At 37.8% G+C, this 16377-nt stretch overlaps 2 protein-coding genes across 6 annotated transcripts; one reads left to right on the forward strand and one right to left on the reverse strand.

The window, feature by feature from the left end:
• On the reverse strand, positions 710-7433 carry LOC109715335 (probable ADP-ribosylation factor GTPase-activating protein AGD5). Of its 2 annotated transcripts, none has more exons than XM_020240300.1 (11): positions 7116-7432; positions 6295-6353; positions 5721-5811; positions 4904-4958; positions 4678-4768; positions 4081-4291; positions 3172-3400; positions 2896-3080; positions 2184-2438; positions 2027-2085; positions 710-1320 (listed from the first exon to the last, which is right to left on the reverse strand). In XM_020240300.1, the coding sequence occupies exons 1-11, from the start codon at positions 7164-7166 to the stop codon at positions 1161-1163; spliced, it is 1446 nt and encodes a 481-aa protein (XP_020095889.1). In that variant the 5' UTR covers positions 7167-7432; the 3' UTR covers positions 710-1160. The 2 variants fall into 2 exon arrangements, with proteins under 2 accessions (XP_020095889.1, XP_020095890.1); XM_020240301.1 differs by having other exon boundaries at positions 1152-1288; positions 7116-7433.
• LOC109715462 lies at positions 9625-14599 on the forward strand. Of its 4 annotated transcripts, none has more exons than XM_020240468.1 (8): positions 9625-9791; positions 10523-10687; positions 11356-11547; positions 11717-11795; positions 11894-12024; positions 12235-12316; positions 13245-13315; positions 13774-14599. In XM_020240468.1, the coding sequence occupies exons 1-8, from the start codon at positions 9729-9731 to the stop codon at positions 14170-14172; spliced, it is 1182 nt and encodes a 393-aa protein (XP_020096057.1). In that variant the 5' UTR covers positions 9625-9728; the 3' UTR covers positions 14173-14599. The 4 variants fall into 4 exon arrangements, with proteins under 4 accessions (XP_020096057.1, XP_020096058.1, XP_020096061.1 ...); XM_020240469.1 differs by lacking the exon at positions 9625-9791 and adding an exon at positions 9822-10377; XM_020240472.1 differs by lacking the exon at positions 9625-9791 and having other exon boundaries at positions 10568-10691.

The raw sequence follows: 16377 nt of genomic DNA on the forward strand, positions 1-16377 counted from the left end.
AACCACCGACCACCCAATACTTGCCCGCCACGTGTACACGGGAACTCCCGGTCCCACGGGGTGAAGTTGTAACGGACCGGAACGGTTATTGGTGGGGCCCGCGCTCGGCATCTATCTTATACGTTGGTGTAGCCGTGTAGGTCGCTCAAACGGTGTTTGCTTCATGTTTGACACTTCCATAAATTATTTCTACTTGTATACATTTGTAATGCGCGGATCTCGTTTGAAGTAGCCCGAGCACGTAAGCCCCCCTCTATTCAGAAGATATTATTTTCCAAACCTTGTGTGCAGTTAAAATACATCCCATATCCGTGAGCAATGGATAAAATTTCTATATGCTTTTCTCTTTTCGTTACTCATTGAACAGCTTTTGCAGCAAATTAAAAAGCAGTTTGAACATGAGAGTCTCTCCTGGATGAGTGACTCTTAGGCTTTACATACATCCTTTAGAGGTGTTCAAAGAATTGCTTTAAAAGCTTCATTAACATAACTCCCTCCACAGCTACCAGCATAACAAACATTCTGAAATGGAATTTCTGCTTTCAGTGCCCAAAGGCATACTTTAGCTTCTTGCTGCAGTGAGAACTCATAAACTTTTTGTTAAATAGATATTTACAAAACAAAGAAAGAAAAAGAACAAACTGTTCCAAATCAACCAGAAAAGATAAACAAGGACAGTAAACCAACAACACGAGTTACAGCTGTGAGATTCCGGGGGAAATAGGACCAATTATGCTTAATACAGTAGAATCATGTGGAAGCATTTGTCGGTTAATACACATTTGCCATGCTAGATATAAAGCACAAACCATGCAATGAATCACTCTCCTCTAAACCAGAAATCGTAATGTGGGAAAAGTAAACAAGACTGTAAGAACAAGGGACAAGGACAGTAATATAAAGTGATTGCCCAAACAAGTGAGAGTCCCATCCATCTGTGTAAAAGAAGAAATACCACCAGCAAATTAGGCCAGTATTTATTCATCCCATAAGGCTACACAATAAATTAAGCCCACCAAATCCTCCAAACTAGCCTCTACAACAATTGCACCCAATCGACACATACGACATGTTTTCTTTGCTTTTGTAACTGTATTTCCTGATTATCAAAGAGTCGGAGCTATAACAGTACGCTGATAACTCATGATTTAAGGTTTTGTTCACTGCTTCGAGAACATTCCGTGCGTTAAGGAGGAGAAATCGTAGTCCTTGGCCGACTGAGCGGGGGCGACAGAAGAGGCAGGGGATGCGAGTGTCTTATTGGTTCCGACAGTGGTTACTCCTTTAGCTGGTACAGAAGAACCCATATTGTTGGACATTCTGACATAGGAAAACACATTATCATACCGATGAAAAGTCAATCAATAACTTGAAGATAAAGGCTTAGTAATTGTGTGATTACAGAGTAATCTTAATTAGAATTTTCTTTTCTTTTGCATGACCTAACGAGTTTGGATAGTATGAACATACCAACAGTGTGACTCAAGGAAATGGTAAATAAAAAGCTAAAGCATAGAATAAGATCTTAACTTGTGGGCCAAGTATTAATGAGGAAATAGGAACTCCTGAAACTCGTATCCAACGACAATAACATACTTTTGGAAACTTTTGGAAAAGTATCGGAAAAATGAGAAACAAAGCGAAAGTAACAATAGCTATTGCAATGCTATCTCTACGCAGAAGAGAGAAGGTTATTCTGAAAGGAAGCCAGAGATAACATCTGTTAAACTAAACTCTATAAGAACATTTGTTAAACCAAACTTTATAATGTAAATTTTTTTAAAAAAAATGATATTGAATCAAATTAAAAATGGTTTAAAAATACTGTAGCTTAACGAGTCGATTGGAGAATCCTACTTTAGCACTGACTGACAGGTATATATTACCTTCATGCTAGATAAAAAGCTACTTTTTTAATTCTTATTTGAACACAAAATATGACTACTTTAGCAACAAACAAAATCGAGAGGTTGTGGTAATAATACAATATTATAGCGCAAAACTATCTAAAGAGTGAACAGGTTACCCAGGTGCAGCAAAAGAGTTGTAGTTCCCAGAAGGTTGTGCCTGACTAATATTTTCTAACTGTCAACAAAAACAGAGGGACCAAAAATGAAAAAGGTAATCACAGAATTCTGATATAATCATGTAAACTACAACTTATTGAGCTTTGAGAAGGCTACCTGGCCAAAGGCACTGAAACCATTTTGTCGAGCTACCCCTGTCATTCCTGGAAATTGATAACCAGGATTACTCCAATTCTGAGTTGGGAAATTTCCATTAGGCACATGGGACCCATTAGCTATCGGTTGATTAGTTTGTGCAAATGCTTGGGATGCATTAACACCTGATTTTGCTGCAGCTGCTAAGAGAGCTTGCTGCTGGGAAAGGAATGCGAGCTGCTGTTGGTGAAGGGAGTACGGCGAAACCATGTTGGACTGCAAATGCACAACCAAGAAAACTAACATTAGATATATTGCACTTCTTTTATAAAAAGATTATGGACTTACTATATTATAATCACTACTGCACTACTAATTTGATCATAAGGCTGGAATGATCATCACAAAGTTTTCTTCAGCCAAAAAACAGAGACGATCTTTTACAATAACATAGTGGTTGCTGTTCTGGTTAAAACTTTCACCCTCTACCTCACCTACACTAAGTACTCACACTGATGGTCCAAAAGTACACCTTGTTTTTGACATTCCCGTCCGACAACAAAATTGAAGAATGAACAAAAATAGGAATTTCAAAGAGCACTGAATATACAGACACTAAACTAAATTTCCCTCATGCTCTCACCAAACAGGGCGATGTCCTTTATAAAAGTAGGGAATGATCAATAGCAGCCTTTTTTTTTAAACCAAGAATATAAATGAGTTAAGAAATGACCTTTTCAAAGAGACTCATGATTTCGTTCTTCACATTTGTTTGGGTTTTCATCGGAACTGAAGATAAAGTCATTGCTGGTGAATCTTTGAATAAGTCTTCAATCCCTGAGTGAGACTGAGTTTTGCTTTCAGCAACTGGTTTTGCGGTGCCTGTCTTCTCTGCAGCAGGAAGCACTTCTGATGTAGCTGCAAAAGACAAGATTTGACCAAAAAAAAGAAAATATAAAAAGGACTTTTTATATGTTCTTGAGAGGTTAGATTATGCAACGGATCTTACACTGAAACTCTGCCCATCCATTATCATCATTGGAAGAAGATTCTGATCCCTTCTCATTTGTGACATCCATCGAGAGCATGTTAAATAGATCAGTTGCATAATCAACTTTTGGAGCTGGTGCAGGGGTAGTATTGACTTTTGGGGGTGTTGAATTAACTGGAGATGTTTCTGGAGCTTGCGGAGAATCAGCCTTTGGTATAGCTGGCTCTGCTTTTGAACCGGATGAAGCCTGCTGTCATGGATCAGCCATGAAAAGTTATAATACCATTATAGATTATGTACAGTTAAATGATTTATCAAAGGGTATTTTACATACGTATGCCCACGGCGAATATGTAAAAGCATGCAAATAGCCCACCAAGTTGGTATTTGTTTCTGTATCTCTGAATTCCATATGTATTTGCAATTACCTATATGCAAATAGCTTTTTGCATAGATACAGGGGCACACGAGGAATTAGGCAAGGTTTTCAAGTATACATGCCCAAATACCAACTTTGGGGGAGTGCTTACACAATTAAGCATATTCCAAGGGGCATATAAGTAAACAAACATTATTTAAAAGATAGAAGGGTATATTACATATATATACAATTAAACATTAAGGATATTTACATATATATATACAAGGCAAATAAATTAAATTGACAACGGTATGTAGGGTCCATATATAAGTATGATGTTGCAGGAATATGTATGTAAAGGCTCAACGATGGAGACATATGGAAAGGAGAATGGTTAAATGGAAAGAAACTGATATTTAAAATCATCTAGCAGAGTTGAAACTTAATTGTTTTTCAGTTTCAATAGAATAGTTCCATAAATGATAAATGCCATATCTGGGGAAATTGAACGTAAACCTGTCGAAGTGAAAAAAAAGAAGAAAAAAAAAAAATCAAGTCAGTGTCACCTGGCTGGAAACATTAGAAGCCACTGGAGTATTTTTCTTCATGGTGGGTGGTGAAACATTGCGCTGCCGCTCAGCAGATCTTATATTGTTGGTGAAATTATTCCTTCCTTTATCATCATGATTCAGTTGAGGTTCAGAATTCTTATGATCTTCCGCAATTGAAGATGGTTTGGACGTTCCATTCCTAGGTATCCATCTTTTATCTTCATATCTGGTGGATACAAACTTCTCACTTTTAGCCAATAGATCAAAAAAAGGTTTTCCTGCATATATATCTCCAAGCAATCGGTATTGCAAAAATGCACCTAACGGGGTGGTTGTTTGCATGGATTTTATAAGAAACATTGCTTATTTGTACACACCTGCGGGGTATCTATGCAACCATACATAGCCTAGAGGGGTCTGACTGCAAACTAGCAGAGATTGCACAAATGCAAATACAACTTTGCATGGAAATGTGTAAAATTTCACACATTTTCAGGGGTATGTATTGCAAAAACCAATAAATAAACTTACTCATATATGATGTTACATATACAAGAGAGGGCAGAATAAGTGAAACTAAGGCGATACATATCAAAAGGGGGAAGATCATACTTTGCACGGATGAAGTTTTCAATTCCAACTCTATCATAGTTTGGAGGTAGCTCTGCCTCCCAGTAGCTGTTCGACCTTTCATTTCCCATTGCTGCATCCAGCAAACAATTAAGAGAAGTCATTTCAGAGGTGATAAAGAAAGGGAGAATATGATGACGCTAAGATCTTTTGAGTAATTGATGATTTCTGAAGCAAATTATGTCAAGTTCAAAGGTGAAATACATACATTGAATGAATGCGACTTGTTCTGGTAGCCATGTGTCCAAAGTAGCAGATCTTACCTACATTGACATAAACATCAAAAAGGCAGTCAAGAGGGGTGAAAATAAAAACAATTCTCGATAATTGAATTGGAAGCCCCTTCAATTTCTAAAGCAGAATAAATTATCAAATCCAAATTAAAATGCGGATAAAGATGACAAAAATAATTAAGTAATATTCAAAGTAGATAAGAAAGGCAAATTCCAGAAACAACCCATGAAGATGAACATCATGACCATTAAAAGTTCTTGACTTATGAACCTCCTAAAAAAAGCCTGTCATGTTAATTTCTATGGTCTGAGCAAAGTAACCTCCTAAAAATTCTCCATCATAGCTGTTGTCAACACCTGATACATCTCTCAAGATTTTGGTCCCCACGTTTATACCTTTGTACAGAAAGCAACAAAAAGCTTCAAAATTAAAAGGTCAATCTGCCATGCATATTCATATTATACAGTTGCTTAAGTTATATATCTTGCTGGTTGGAGCCTACAAGCGACTAGCCTATGACTATCCATGAGCACCACAAAACTAATAATTAATTAATTAAGACTGTACCACCAAGAACATTTAAGATCAAGAAAATAGTGTTATAAGCAGCATTGCTACCATTTGTTAGTAAATAACCAGAAGATCTCACAGATAACGCAAGAATCATCAAAGAATAATGCCATTGTCATATGATTTTGCCAGAGAGGAACAGCTTGCAGACCAAAGGTCACAAATAGAGTCAGAATATTACTGGTACATATCATTAAGAGAATGTAAAGTTTGTTAATGACCTTGGATATGTGCACTCCCAAACTTCTATGGATTCCAGAACATTGCATGCATATAAAAATTCCCAAATTCACACTCGCCCATCTCGGACCTCTGCAAGACATCAAATCCACATTAGGATAGATAAAATCATCCAGCCCAAAAAAAAAAACAAGTACAATTAAACCTATCACAATCATCAGTCATAAATGCGCCATTTCGCCATCCATCATAAGAAGCCTCATGCAGAATGATTGCTGATATAAGAATGAATACATAATCTAAATGGAAATCTTTAGGTCCAACCATCATTAATAGAATAATATGTGAATAATAAGCACTTTTGCCATCTTTCTCCAGAGATTACTACAATCATTTATAATCCACAACTAGGTTCTCAGTTCTAACTACCGAACAAGCTACCAAAAACAATACTTGCTAGTGGACAGAAAAATAAGAACAGATATTCTATGACTTCAATGTGAATAACTATAAGCCTATAACAAGGATCAACAACTTCCTAGTAATTACAACAACTTTAAATGATCAAGCAGAAAGCTCTAAAATAGCAAAGTCTAAAAATATAAACCCCATTACTTGGCTTTGCAGTCGGCACATTCCCTGTTCTCTGGCAGTTTAAGAAGTCCTTCAAGGATCTGAGTAAATAGAGAAAAACAAATGGGAATTAGAAAAAAAAAGGTGCAGTTAGCCCAATTGAATACAAATAGAAATAGAAAACAATTGATGATTGGAGAGTAGCATCCTAACAAGCATTTTAATACCAAACACCCATATTCCATTCTTTCAAAACCCTTTTTTTTAACCACCCTATCTTCTTTTTTTTTCCCCTACGTTAGGATCATCATGTTCATCTGCCAATTCCGTGTGTGAGAAGTATATGAAGCAAACAAATAATGATAGGGATCAACCAAACAATTATATAGAATTGGTTCGCACATTCCCTTTTCTCATAATGGACAAAAGAAAATCTTAGAATTGCTTGAAGAGATAAAATGAAGCCGTTAACCTATTTCTAAGTTTACTTTCATTAACTTGAAAACTATTAGACGACTAAAAAGCAAACCCTAGGTAGAAGCCCTCAAAGCCCTTAATCTTGCCAACATGGGATCAAAGATCGCACCTTCTCTGCAAATAATTAACACCCAAATCATCTAGCTCTTCCAACAACTAATAGCATTATAGATCTCGTTGAAAGTCTACAGATCTCTAGAAAAGCGGCAAAAGATGGTAAAGAAATCAACACGACCCTCATCAAAGATCTCAAATTCCCCCCCTTTTCCAAACACCAGAACACCAAATTGAGATCATGAGCACGCAAGAAGATCGCACCTTCCCAAGGTACAAAACATCATCTGAAAAAACATCAAAAAACACGGATTCGGCGAAAAGGATCGCACCTTCTTGTGTTTGGCATTGAGCTCCTTGGAAACAGAGGCCTTCTCGTTCATGGTGTCGCCCACGAGGGTCGATTTCGCGAATTGCAAACGACGAATCGGGCGACGAAGAGGCGAATTTGACACCACGATCTACGTTTACTTGAATAGTAATTATTAGGAAAAAGACAAAAAAAATTAAGGATGGTCTCCTCTCCTCCTCCTCCTCTCTCTTCGCCCCTTTCCCCCCGCTGAAGGAGAAAGGAAGGATCCGATAGAACAAAGAGAGAGAAAGAAGAGAGAGAGAAAGCGAAAAGAGAAAACGGAAGGATCTCTTAACCTTCGACCCTTCCTATTCATTTATTTATTTATTTATTTATTTATTTATTTATTTATTTTATAAAAGTTATTATTGGGAAGTTATTCAGTCAGCGAAGCATTTCCCTTTTCTTTTTTTTCTTTTTTTTTTTTTTGGTTATGGTCGTTGGCTTTGTTTGAACTTGAAGTGGTATATAATTTGGACTTTGAGTCTCTCTCTCACAGCTCAGCTCATATGAATAAATAAAATTAATAAATGGCCGTTTCTGTGTGTCCAATCGTTTATCATATTATATAAATTTGGATGTATATTTTTTTTATTAGAGTAAATTGAATTGTTTCTGAAACTGGGCTAATCCGTATGTATTCTTAAGTATGAATATTGAATAATAGATCTGTAATTGTTTCATCTCACTATAAATAACTAATAATAATACCTATTATTCCATTGTAGGTCCTTATAAAAATATCAGAGTTTAAATATAACAGTGTTTTCGTGAGTATGATCATCACTAATTAATTCGAGGGCATAAAATGTTAGAACAACTTGATTGGTTGATATGGCACGAAGCGATTTTGATACAGTATTATTTGCATATTAGCATATAAGTTAGTAAGTATCCCACATAACAATCGGTGTACATTTGATAGTGAAAATTATAATAATTGTTAAGAGTGGTGGATGAAAATAGACACTTTAAACAAATTGCAGATTATTTCTTCTCCTTGCTATTTAAGAGATGTGTGAAAAACTTCCTAAAAGCAAGCTCCAAATAAATTTTGTCTATGTCCTTTACATTTCGACCCTCATATAATAATTGGCAAAAGTTTTTGGATCTTTTGATTGATTTTATTGATCTTTTAAAATTACAATGTATTCTATATCCGTTGAAGTTGGAAGGTGAGGGCAACATCAAGCAAGTGGACTTTGCTTGGTTTGCTAAAGTCATCAGGATAACTTTTTTGAATTGGTTACTGACATGATGTTTACACAACAAAAGATAATGGAGAGAGAGAGAGAGAGAGAGAGAGAGAGAGAGAGAGAGAGAGAGAGAGATCAATTTTGCTCGCACAAACATCAAACACTAGTAAGGCCAATAATGGGAGAAGATATTTCGGAGATGCTATTTCAATTTGTGTTGGAGTATTTGAAATTTCATAGGCTAATTATATTAGCTCTTTGTAAACATGTACTTTGTGTTAGTCCCCCAATTCTTCGTCAGCATCCAAAATGTAACTGTCAAAATAGAATCCTTTGAAATTTCTAAGAAATAAACAAGCGTTTTTTTCATTATTAATTTGCTCATCACAATAGGCTCCTCCTAGGTAATATATTACTAACTCTATTATCATTTTCGCTTGAGAAATGGACACGAAATGGTTTTGCTGAGTTAGTAAGTGGCCCAATTCAATATCGCTTAACTACCGCGCGCGTCGCAGCCAATTCATGAAACACACAAGTCAATTAGGTTGGGCTGGGCCCGGGCCATGTGGCATTGTAATATTGCTTAGAGATTAGGTGGTCCCTAATCGCTCTCTGGGTTTGGTTTGGTGACCAGATGTGGAAGAAAAGAAAGAGAATTAAAGCTTCCTTTTTGCATGCAGTGAAAAAATATGCTAAAAAAATATTATATTTTTTTGTAGACGGGATATTATGTTTTATATATCGCAATTGATTAATTATATTTTTATTCCAATTTTATTTGTTTTAATTTACTAGCGCCGCTAGATGAACCTTAATACTAGCCAATCATGCTCAATTGTACATTAGGTTGCTATGCAGCTTAGGTAGCTCTTGGAGTACCAAACTATTTTGACTAATCACCGCAGATCATAGTTGAATTGCTATTTTAAGTATTGTAGCATCATAAGAAAAAAGATTGAGAATATTTTTAAGTTTTTATTTTTTAAAAAATTGAAATTTAGATACTGTAAAACTAAACTATGCTTTTAACCTCTCAGAGTAATCTACAGAGCGTGAATTGGTCTGTTGCTTTTTTCCTAATGGATAGTTCAATTAGGTTCTATGTAGATGCATATTAAAAATCTACCAAATGTATTTAAAAACTACTTCTTTAAAAAAAGAGAATAAAAGTATTTGTGTTTTTTATTTTTGAGTAAAAATCATATTTTAACCGAACAGTCACAAAATTCAGGTTACTGGAATTCACAGCGTGGTGTACAGTTAGGGGTGCGCATTAAAAACAGAGTTCGCGGTGCTCAACCCGGAGTAGTCGACCGGTCGTCGTCCGTCGCTAGCGCAGAGCACGAACCCTAATTCCCCACTTATTACCTGCTCCGAGCATTTGGATCCCTCCGATGGCGATGGACGAAACCCAAGCTCCGGATTCAATCAGGAAGCGTCTCAGCCTACAAAACGAGGTTCTTCTCCTTCTTCTTCTTCTTCCCCTTCTCCTTCTCCAATTCGCGCCCATTTGTAGATTTCGTGATCTTATATTTCTAACCCCAACTCTCCGAAGAAAATACGCCATCACTATGCTTTTTTTTTTTTTTTTTTGCTCTATTGTTGTTTTTTCCCCTCAAAATTAGGATTTTTAGCATTATTTTTACCTTCCCTGTAAGCATTCCCAGGCATTATTTGGGCCTCATCGGCTGTGTTGTAGGGTGTACTGCTGACCAATGAAGAATATTGTTATTGGGAGTGGTTGCTTGAACAGTTTCTTTTTCATCAGAATCAGAAGCACCAAAATTGAGCTTCTTCTTTTGAGGCTCAAAATCTCATTTATGCTTCCTGCTGCAGCGGAAATTCTGCACTTTCTAGTTCAACCAAATGCTCAATCGAGATTGCTGCTACTGGAAGCAGAAGCATAAGCAAAGCCGAATAGGCCTGAAATCTTTTAGACTACTGTTGTCATTTGATGTTGCGTAATCTGGCACACATTATACATTTCGGCGTCTCTCAAAACTTCACAGACTCTATATCTTCTTCCTAGAGACATTCTACCAAGTAATTTCCTGATTATATATTTGATATTTAATTTCTCAGGAAATCATTTTGACCGCGTGAGATGAAGATGTGTATTAACAGAACACTGATAGATTTTTTCTGCATGATCAATTTGATGTATGTTATTTTTATATTTTTCATTCAGGTCTTGAAGTGGCTAGTGGAGTTTTCAGAAAAGCTGGAAAAGAGAGCAAAAAGTACTGCAGCAGAACTAAATGGATTGCTGGACCAGGCTAGGGTTGTCGAACTAGAAATGAAGAACGCTATACATTCTTTTAACAGCCTTTGTCATCAACGCTTTATTGACCATGCAAGTACAACTTCCAATTGGTTCTTTTCCTTGTTTTGAGCAAATGTTTGCTCCTTGTTTTGAGGTTAATCTTACCATGCCTATAATCAATCCATGAATATCTAGTTACTTAGCTGTCAAACCACTGAGTCCGTAACAAGTTCTCTTTTCTTATTTATTACATGCATGCTCTGTATACGTTTAGATTACTTATATTTCAGTGGCGCAGCAGTTAGATTACAGCCTAAGCATTTATTTTAGCTAATCCTGTGTCATTACTTATGCAAATCAAACGCTGTAGCGGGTTTACAATGGCTGTCTTGTTCACCTTGTTAACAATCCTGTCTATTACTTGAAATCAATAGTTCAGAGAGAATGGGACATTACGAGCTTTCCTGTTAGATTTGGCTGTACAAATTTGTGCTCTTTGGCTTATGCTCAGAACTAAATGCTGTCCTTTATATAAAAATTTTCTTCCTTTCTGTTTACGTCAATATCTTAGCTGAACTTTGTGACTTTGCCCTTTTATATGACCTCAGGATATCCCAGTTTTTTATTTGTGGCAACTAGTTACCGATATCACACAGCAGGAAAAGACATTTACCTTTCTTAGTCATTTTTGAGAAACATGATGTATGAATTATCTGTTATCTTTTGGAGTCTGAAGGTTATATCTTTCTTTTCTGTAGAAAATTTCAGATGAAGATGGCATGCCTGCAGATATGAAGGAGAGTACAAGAACTTCAGTTCAAGTACAAGTCCCTGCTCAGGACTATGAGCTTGACATCTTACCGAGATATAAAGAAGCTTTATCATTGGGTTTGACTTCTTGTAAGAATCACTTGAAAGGCAAAGACTGCTCAACTAGCTCTATTTTCAGGGTAAGTTTGTATTCACTCTTGAGAAAATGTTTCCCTTCATTTTATTTATTTATTTTTTTTGCTAAAAAGCATCATTCCTTCCTTGTTTTTTAAATGTTAGATACAAAAGAATTCTAGCTCATCATCTGTACTGTTCTTATATATTTCCGGGACTTCTTAACTTTTGAAGGCCATGCCAATATACAGTCCGCTGCCACATATTATTGGTTCAGAAGAATATCTCCACGATAATAGCTGCGGCTTAGTAGGTAGGGGAAACTTAATTAATGAAATTTTAAAAAAATTATTTCAATGTTTTATCGAGCAATTTTTCTGGAGTTTTGAGTTGCTGTTTCTCTTTTATAAGATGACTTTACATCACGGTCCTTGCCTGCTGATTTTAGCTGGGTGGGGGATTCGAAAGGAGTATCGTCAGATTCAGAAGTACCTGATATATTTGGTTCTCACGTGCTTGGGGCCCAACAGGATTCGAACAAGGTAGCTTGTGCATTCTTTAATTGTTGTTGGATTTGGATGCATCAATTGCCTTATGTTTAGCTGTTCTCTTATTTGTTTCCATATATAACTATTTACTTGTTGTTGCGACACATCTAACCTGCCATTCTTTAGGTAATAGATATGTACTTTTGTTTGTTTTCATATATAGCTTGCTTTTATAGTGCTTGAATCTTATCTTTCCCTTCTCAGGATGAGACTGATCCCTTAGTATCTGCTGCTCAAGATTTTAAAGCTATGCTTGAAGCCGCACTTCTCAATCCTTACAAATTCTGTATGTTGGTTATATTTGTCCATGGAATGCTCATATTATATTCTTTGAAATACTGTGCAGCTTTGGCCTTTGATATTGAACTCATTATGTGTTTCATTTATGTTTAGTCTGTCATTTTCATGTGTTGCACTTACTTTGCTGCCTCAAAGAAAACAAATTTTCATTATTAAATAAGTAAGCGGATTCTCTTTACTGATGACATGTTCTGTCACAATTATCTTGTTATTTTCTTTAATTACAGCTCGCTATACTTGGAGCCAACTTGAATACACTAGCGGATGCTAAGTGGCTAAAAAAAATGGAACGTAAACTGCATGGTGGTTTAGTTTAGTTTGGGAAAAAAAAAGAAAAAAAAAGACTGCTTTCTTGATAACAAGCTGCTTTTAATCTGATCTTTGGCTTTTTCTGCAAGTATAGGCATGTAAGGGACTCTTTATTTGGAATTGAATTACTTGGTTGCTTGGATATTACCTATATCTATATTCCATAGGTTTAGATTACTAACTGCTACTTTTTTTAATCACTCTTTAAATATTATTCTGTTGCTCAGTCTTCCCTTCATTGTGACCAAAGTATTATTTAATATTTTTCTGTTTGTTTCTGTCAGCAACTTATTTGCTTCCAATATTTCCATTAATGAAAGTTGCATGTATTAGCATCTAATTATTCCTTGGTCCTTTTAGAGTAATAATTCTTGCAATGTACAGTGGTGCTTCAGTATTATTTGTTCAAATTAATCTCCTGTATAAGTAGAATCATTTTATCTCTCTTGTAGGTAGCTTACATTAAACTGCTGAGGAGTGAATCCATTATCCACAAATATCTTACATGTTGTCCAAAAGGAGTAGATGCTGCACATTATTGCTAAGCTTTTTAATCTACTTAAGAAGACTTCTCAAGATGTGCTATTGTCTTCTCATTTATGCAGCTGATGAGGAAAGTGTATTGGCGCATGATCCTGTTAATGATAGGAGTGCTGAACATACATATGAAAATGTGGTTGGTAGACCTTGTCTTATTTGTTTCTGTTGTAGATGAAGAAGTGATTTTCTTCTTCTTTTTTTTTCCCCTCTTATTTCTGCAAGGATGAGTTCACTTGGTTCTTTTCTGTTTGATTCTCTTTTGGAAGCATTTTCCAACTAAATTGAAATTTCTATTTTAAGATTCTGAAAACCAAACTGGAACAGGACAAATTATCTTATTTGTTTTGGGGCTCTATTAATCTGATCAGCTGATTGCTCAACCGGACTATGACTAGTCAACTAGTTGACAGTCTCGTGTCTTAGGGGTTTTGTGCGTAATCATAAGATTCATAATAGGTATCATTCGAATATAAATGACTCGAGTGGTGGTGCTTGAAGTGAGATTTTTTTTTTTAAAAAAAATAGCCATAATAAGATGCTGTGCAGACTGAGCTTTTATATTTTATTCTTTAATATGCACTTATTTCTCTCCAGGACCTAGGTACATCAAAAGAACCTGAAGATGCTTCATCCGATAGTTTGGAACAGCCAAATGTTATAAAGGAGCATTTGACTTACCTTGAAGATCCAGAAGTCCGCCCTGATCATGAGCTCTATTCTGCCTTAGTAACCGGGAGCCTATTTGACGGGGAGGATGAGTCTCCGTCTCTTGATCATCAGGAGCCCTCTGACGTTCCTCCATCCATCTCAGGATCCTTACCAGCATCTGAAGGGACAGCTGATTCTGGTGTTTCTGACGGCAAAATCTTCTCTGAAAGTGCAAGTTCTTCTAGCAATCAGAACAAAGTAATATATAACAGCAGTGATGCATCAATGTCCAATGAGGAGGAAGAGAATGGGAAAAAGATTCTGGAGAAAACAGTCGATTCTTAGAAGTGTAGAAGAGAAAGCATCTGCTGGGGATGAGCAGGACCAAATATGTTGATCCTAAAATTCTCAGGTCTAACCAACTTGGAGAGTAATGATGAACACAACAGCGAACTGCAGGATATATCATCAAGTATAAAATGCGAAGCAAAGGACACTTCACTAATGATAAACTGAATGCGGGAATTTGTCCCTAGTACCTGTTATTGTATGCAGGGAGTTGATTAAATTCCTCCTTTTATTTTTTTTGAAACTTTAATTTGAGACTTATATTGGATTTTGGTTCATGTGGAGAGGTTCAGATCCTTGATGATGATATCTTGATCTTTGAGTTTGAACGTCAACACTTAAGGAGTTTCAGTTTGTGTTGACAGGATGGTGGGGTTATGGCTGCATTTTCAATTGATAACTGGTAGCTATTGATTGAGTTTAATGTACAACAGTACAAGGACTCTTTAAGAAAGAACGATCCGGTGCACCAGGTGCGGGCAACTGCTCGCCTAACTGTACTAGGAATCTATCTATAGATAGGGTTGTCAAACGGGCCTGGCGCCCCGCGGGCCGCCCGGCCCTGCACGAGAGTGGGCCGGGCCAGGCACAGAACGAGTACTGTAGCACTCGTGCTAGGCCGGCCCGGCTAGTTAAACGGGGTCATGCTGGGCCTTGCTACGGCGTCCCGGTGGCCCGGCCAATCCCGGCACGACACGGGCCTGGTCCGTGCCTGGCTTGAGGGGATGCCCCGGCCCGGCCCGGCCCGTGTGGCTAGTGCCTCCCGAGCGGGCCCGGGCTGGGAGTTGGGTTGAAGGCTGGCTCCCTGCACTATTGACAACCCCAACTCCGAATGCTTTGGGAGTTGGGGTTAGGCTTTGGGGCTTCCCAAAGTCTGTCATAACTTGGGCCCTACCTTTTTTTCTTTTTTTTTTTTTTTCATTCTCTCTCTCAGACACACACTTTCTCTCTCACTCTTTTATTTTTTTTAATAGTCAAGAATAAATAATTTTGTCCTTACTTTTTTAGTTCTTTTTATAATTTATTTTTATATTTTTATTACAGAAATAATTACTTATTATTCAGGTATCTTGTTTTTTATAATTTCTTTACTTTTTTCTTATTTTATTTATTTATTTATTTTATAAAATTATCTGACGCGCGGATTCTTGAAGAAAGGTGTACAACAATACAAGGAGTCATTAAAGAGAACAACTCGGGAGGATTGTTGGGAGTGGAGAGAGAGAGAAAGAAAGAGAGAGAGAGAGAGGGGCGATGGGAATCTGGGAATCTCTGCAGTGGACGGCGGAGGCAGGGCGGAGGGGGTTGGCAGATCCGGCGGCAGCGGCCATCGGCTGCGCTGGGCGGGCGGCGGGTGCGGCCGCAGGGGCGGCGACGGCCATTGTCGGCACTGGTCGGGCGGTAGGCGCGGCGGCTGGGGGGGCCATCGGCGGCGCTGGGCGGGCATTAGGCGCAGCCTCCGGGGCGGCTATGGGGGGTGCTGGGTGGGCGGCGGGTGCGGCGGCAGGGGCGGCAACGGCCATCATCGGCACTGGTCGGGTGGTAGGCGCGGCGGCTGGGGGGGCCATCGGTGGTGCTGGGCGGGCGGTNAAATCTGCCGGATCGCCTGGCGGATCACCGATCACGCCCTCGCCGAGTTCACCAGGCCCTACACCTGTAACTACGCGGCTACGCCCGTTCCTCTTCTTGTTTGTTATTATTATCATTGCATATTATTATTGTTACGAAATATCGATCCTCTTAACATCGAGCCCATAGCCTAATGGAATGATGAGGTGTCTGAAATTTTATTTCAGTACTCTATATTTTTAATTCAGGATGCTCAGATAGATAGGGTAGAATTTGAACGACTCCTCGCCCAAAAAGCTGCATGATATAAACAGTAGAGAAATATAGTGATAATTATTAAACTACTAATAGTTTCGAATAATATTTTTGACGATAATCACAAATTATTATTACTAGCGTTATTCTTTATTTATTTATTTATTTAGGTGGGATTCCGGTTTATCGGTACCTAAAGGAAGAGCTTGCGAAGGGCGGAGCTGATAGTAAGGAGAAGAAGGATAGGAAGCAAGAAGCGGCTGGTAAGGAGGAAGAAGCTGATAACAAGGAGAAGGAGGATCAGAAGCAAGAAGCAGCTGGTACGATGAAGACCAAGGAGGAAGACCAAGGAGGAAGCAGAAAAGCCCGAGGACGTCT

Source organism: Ananas comosus, linkage group 9 (genome assembly GCF_001540865.1).
Source record: "Ananas comosus cultivar F153 linkage group 9, ASM154086v1, whole genome shotgun sequence".
Taxonomy (NCBI): Eukaryota; Viridiplantae; Streptophyta; class Magnoliopsida; order Poales; family Bromeliaceae; genus Ananas; species Ananas comosus.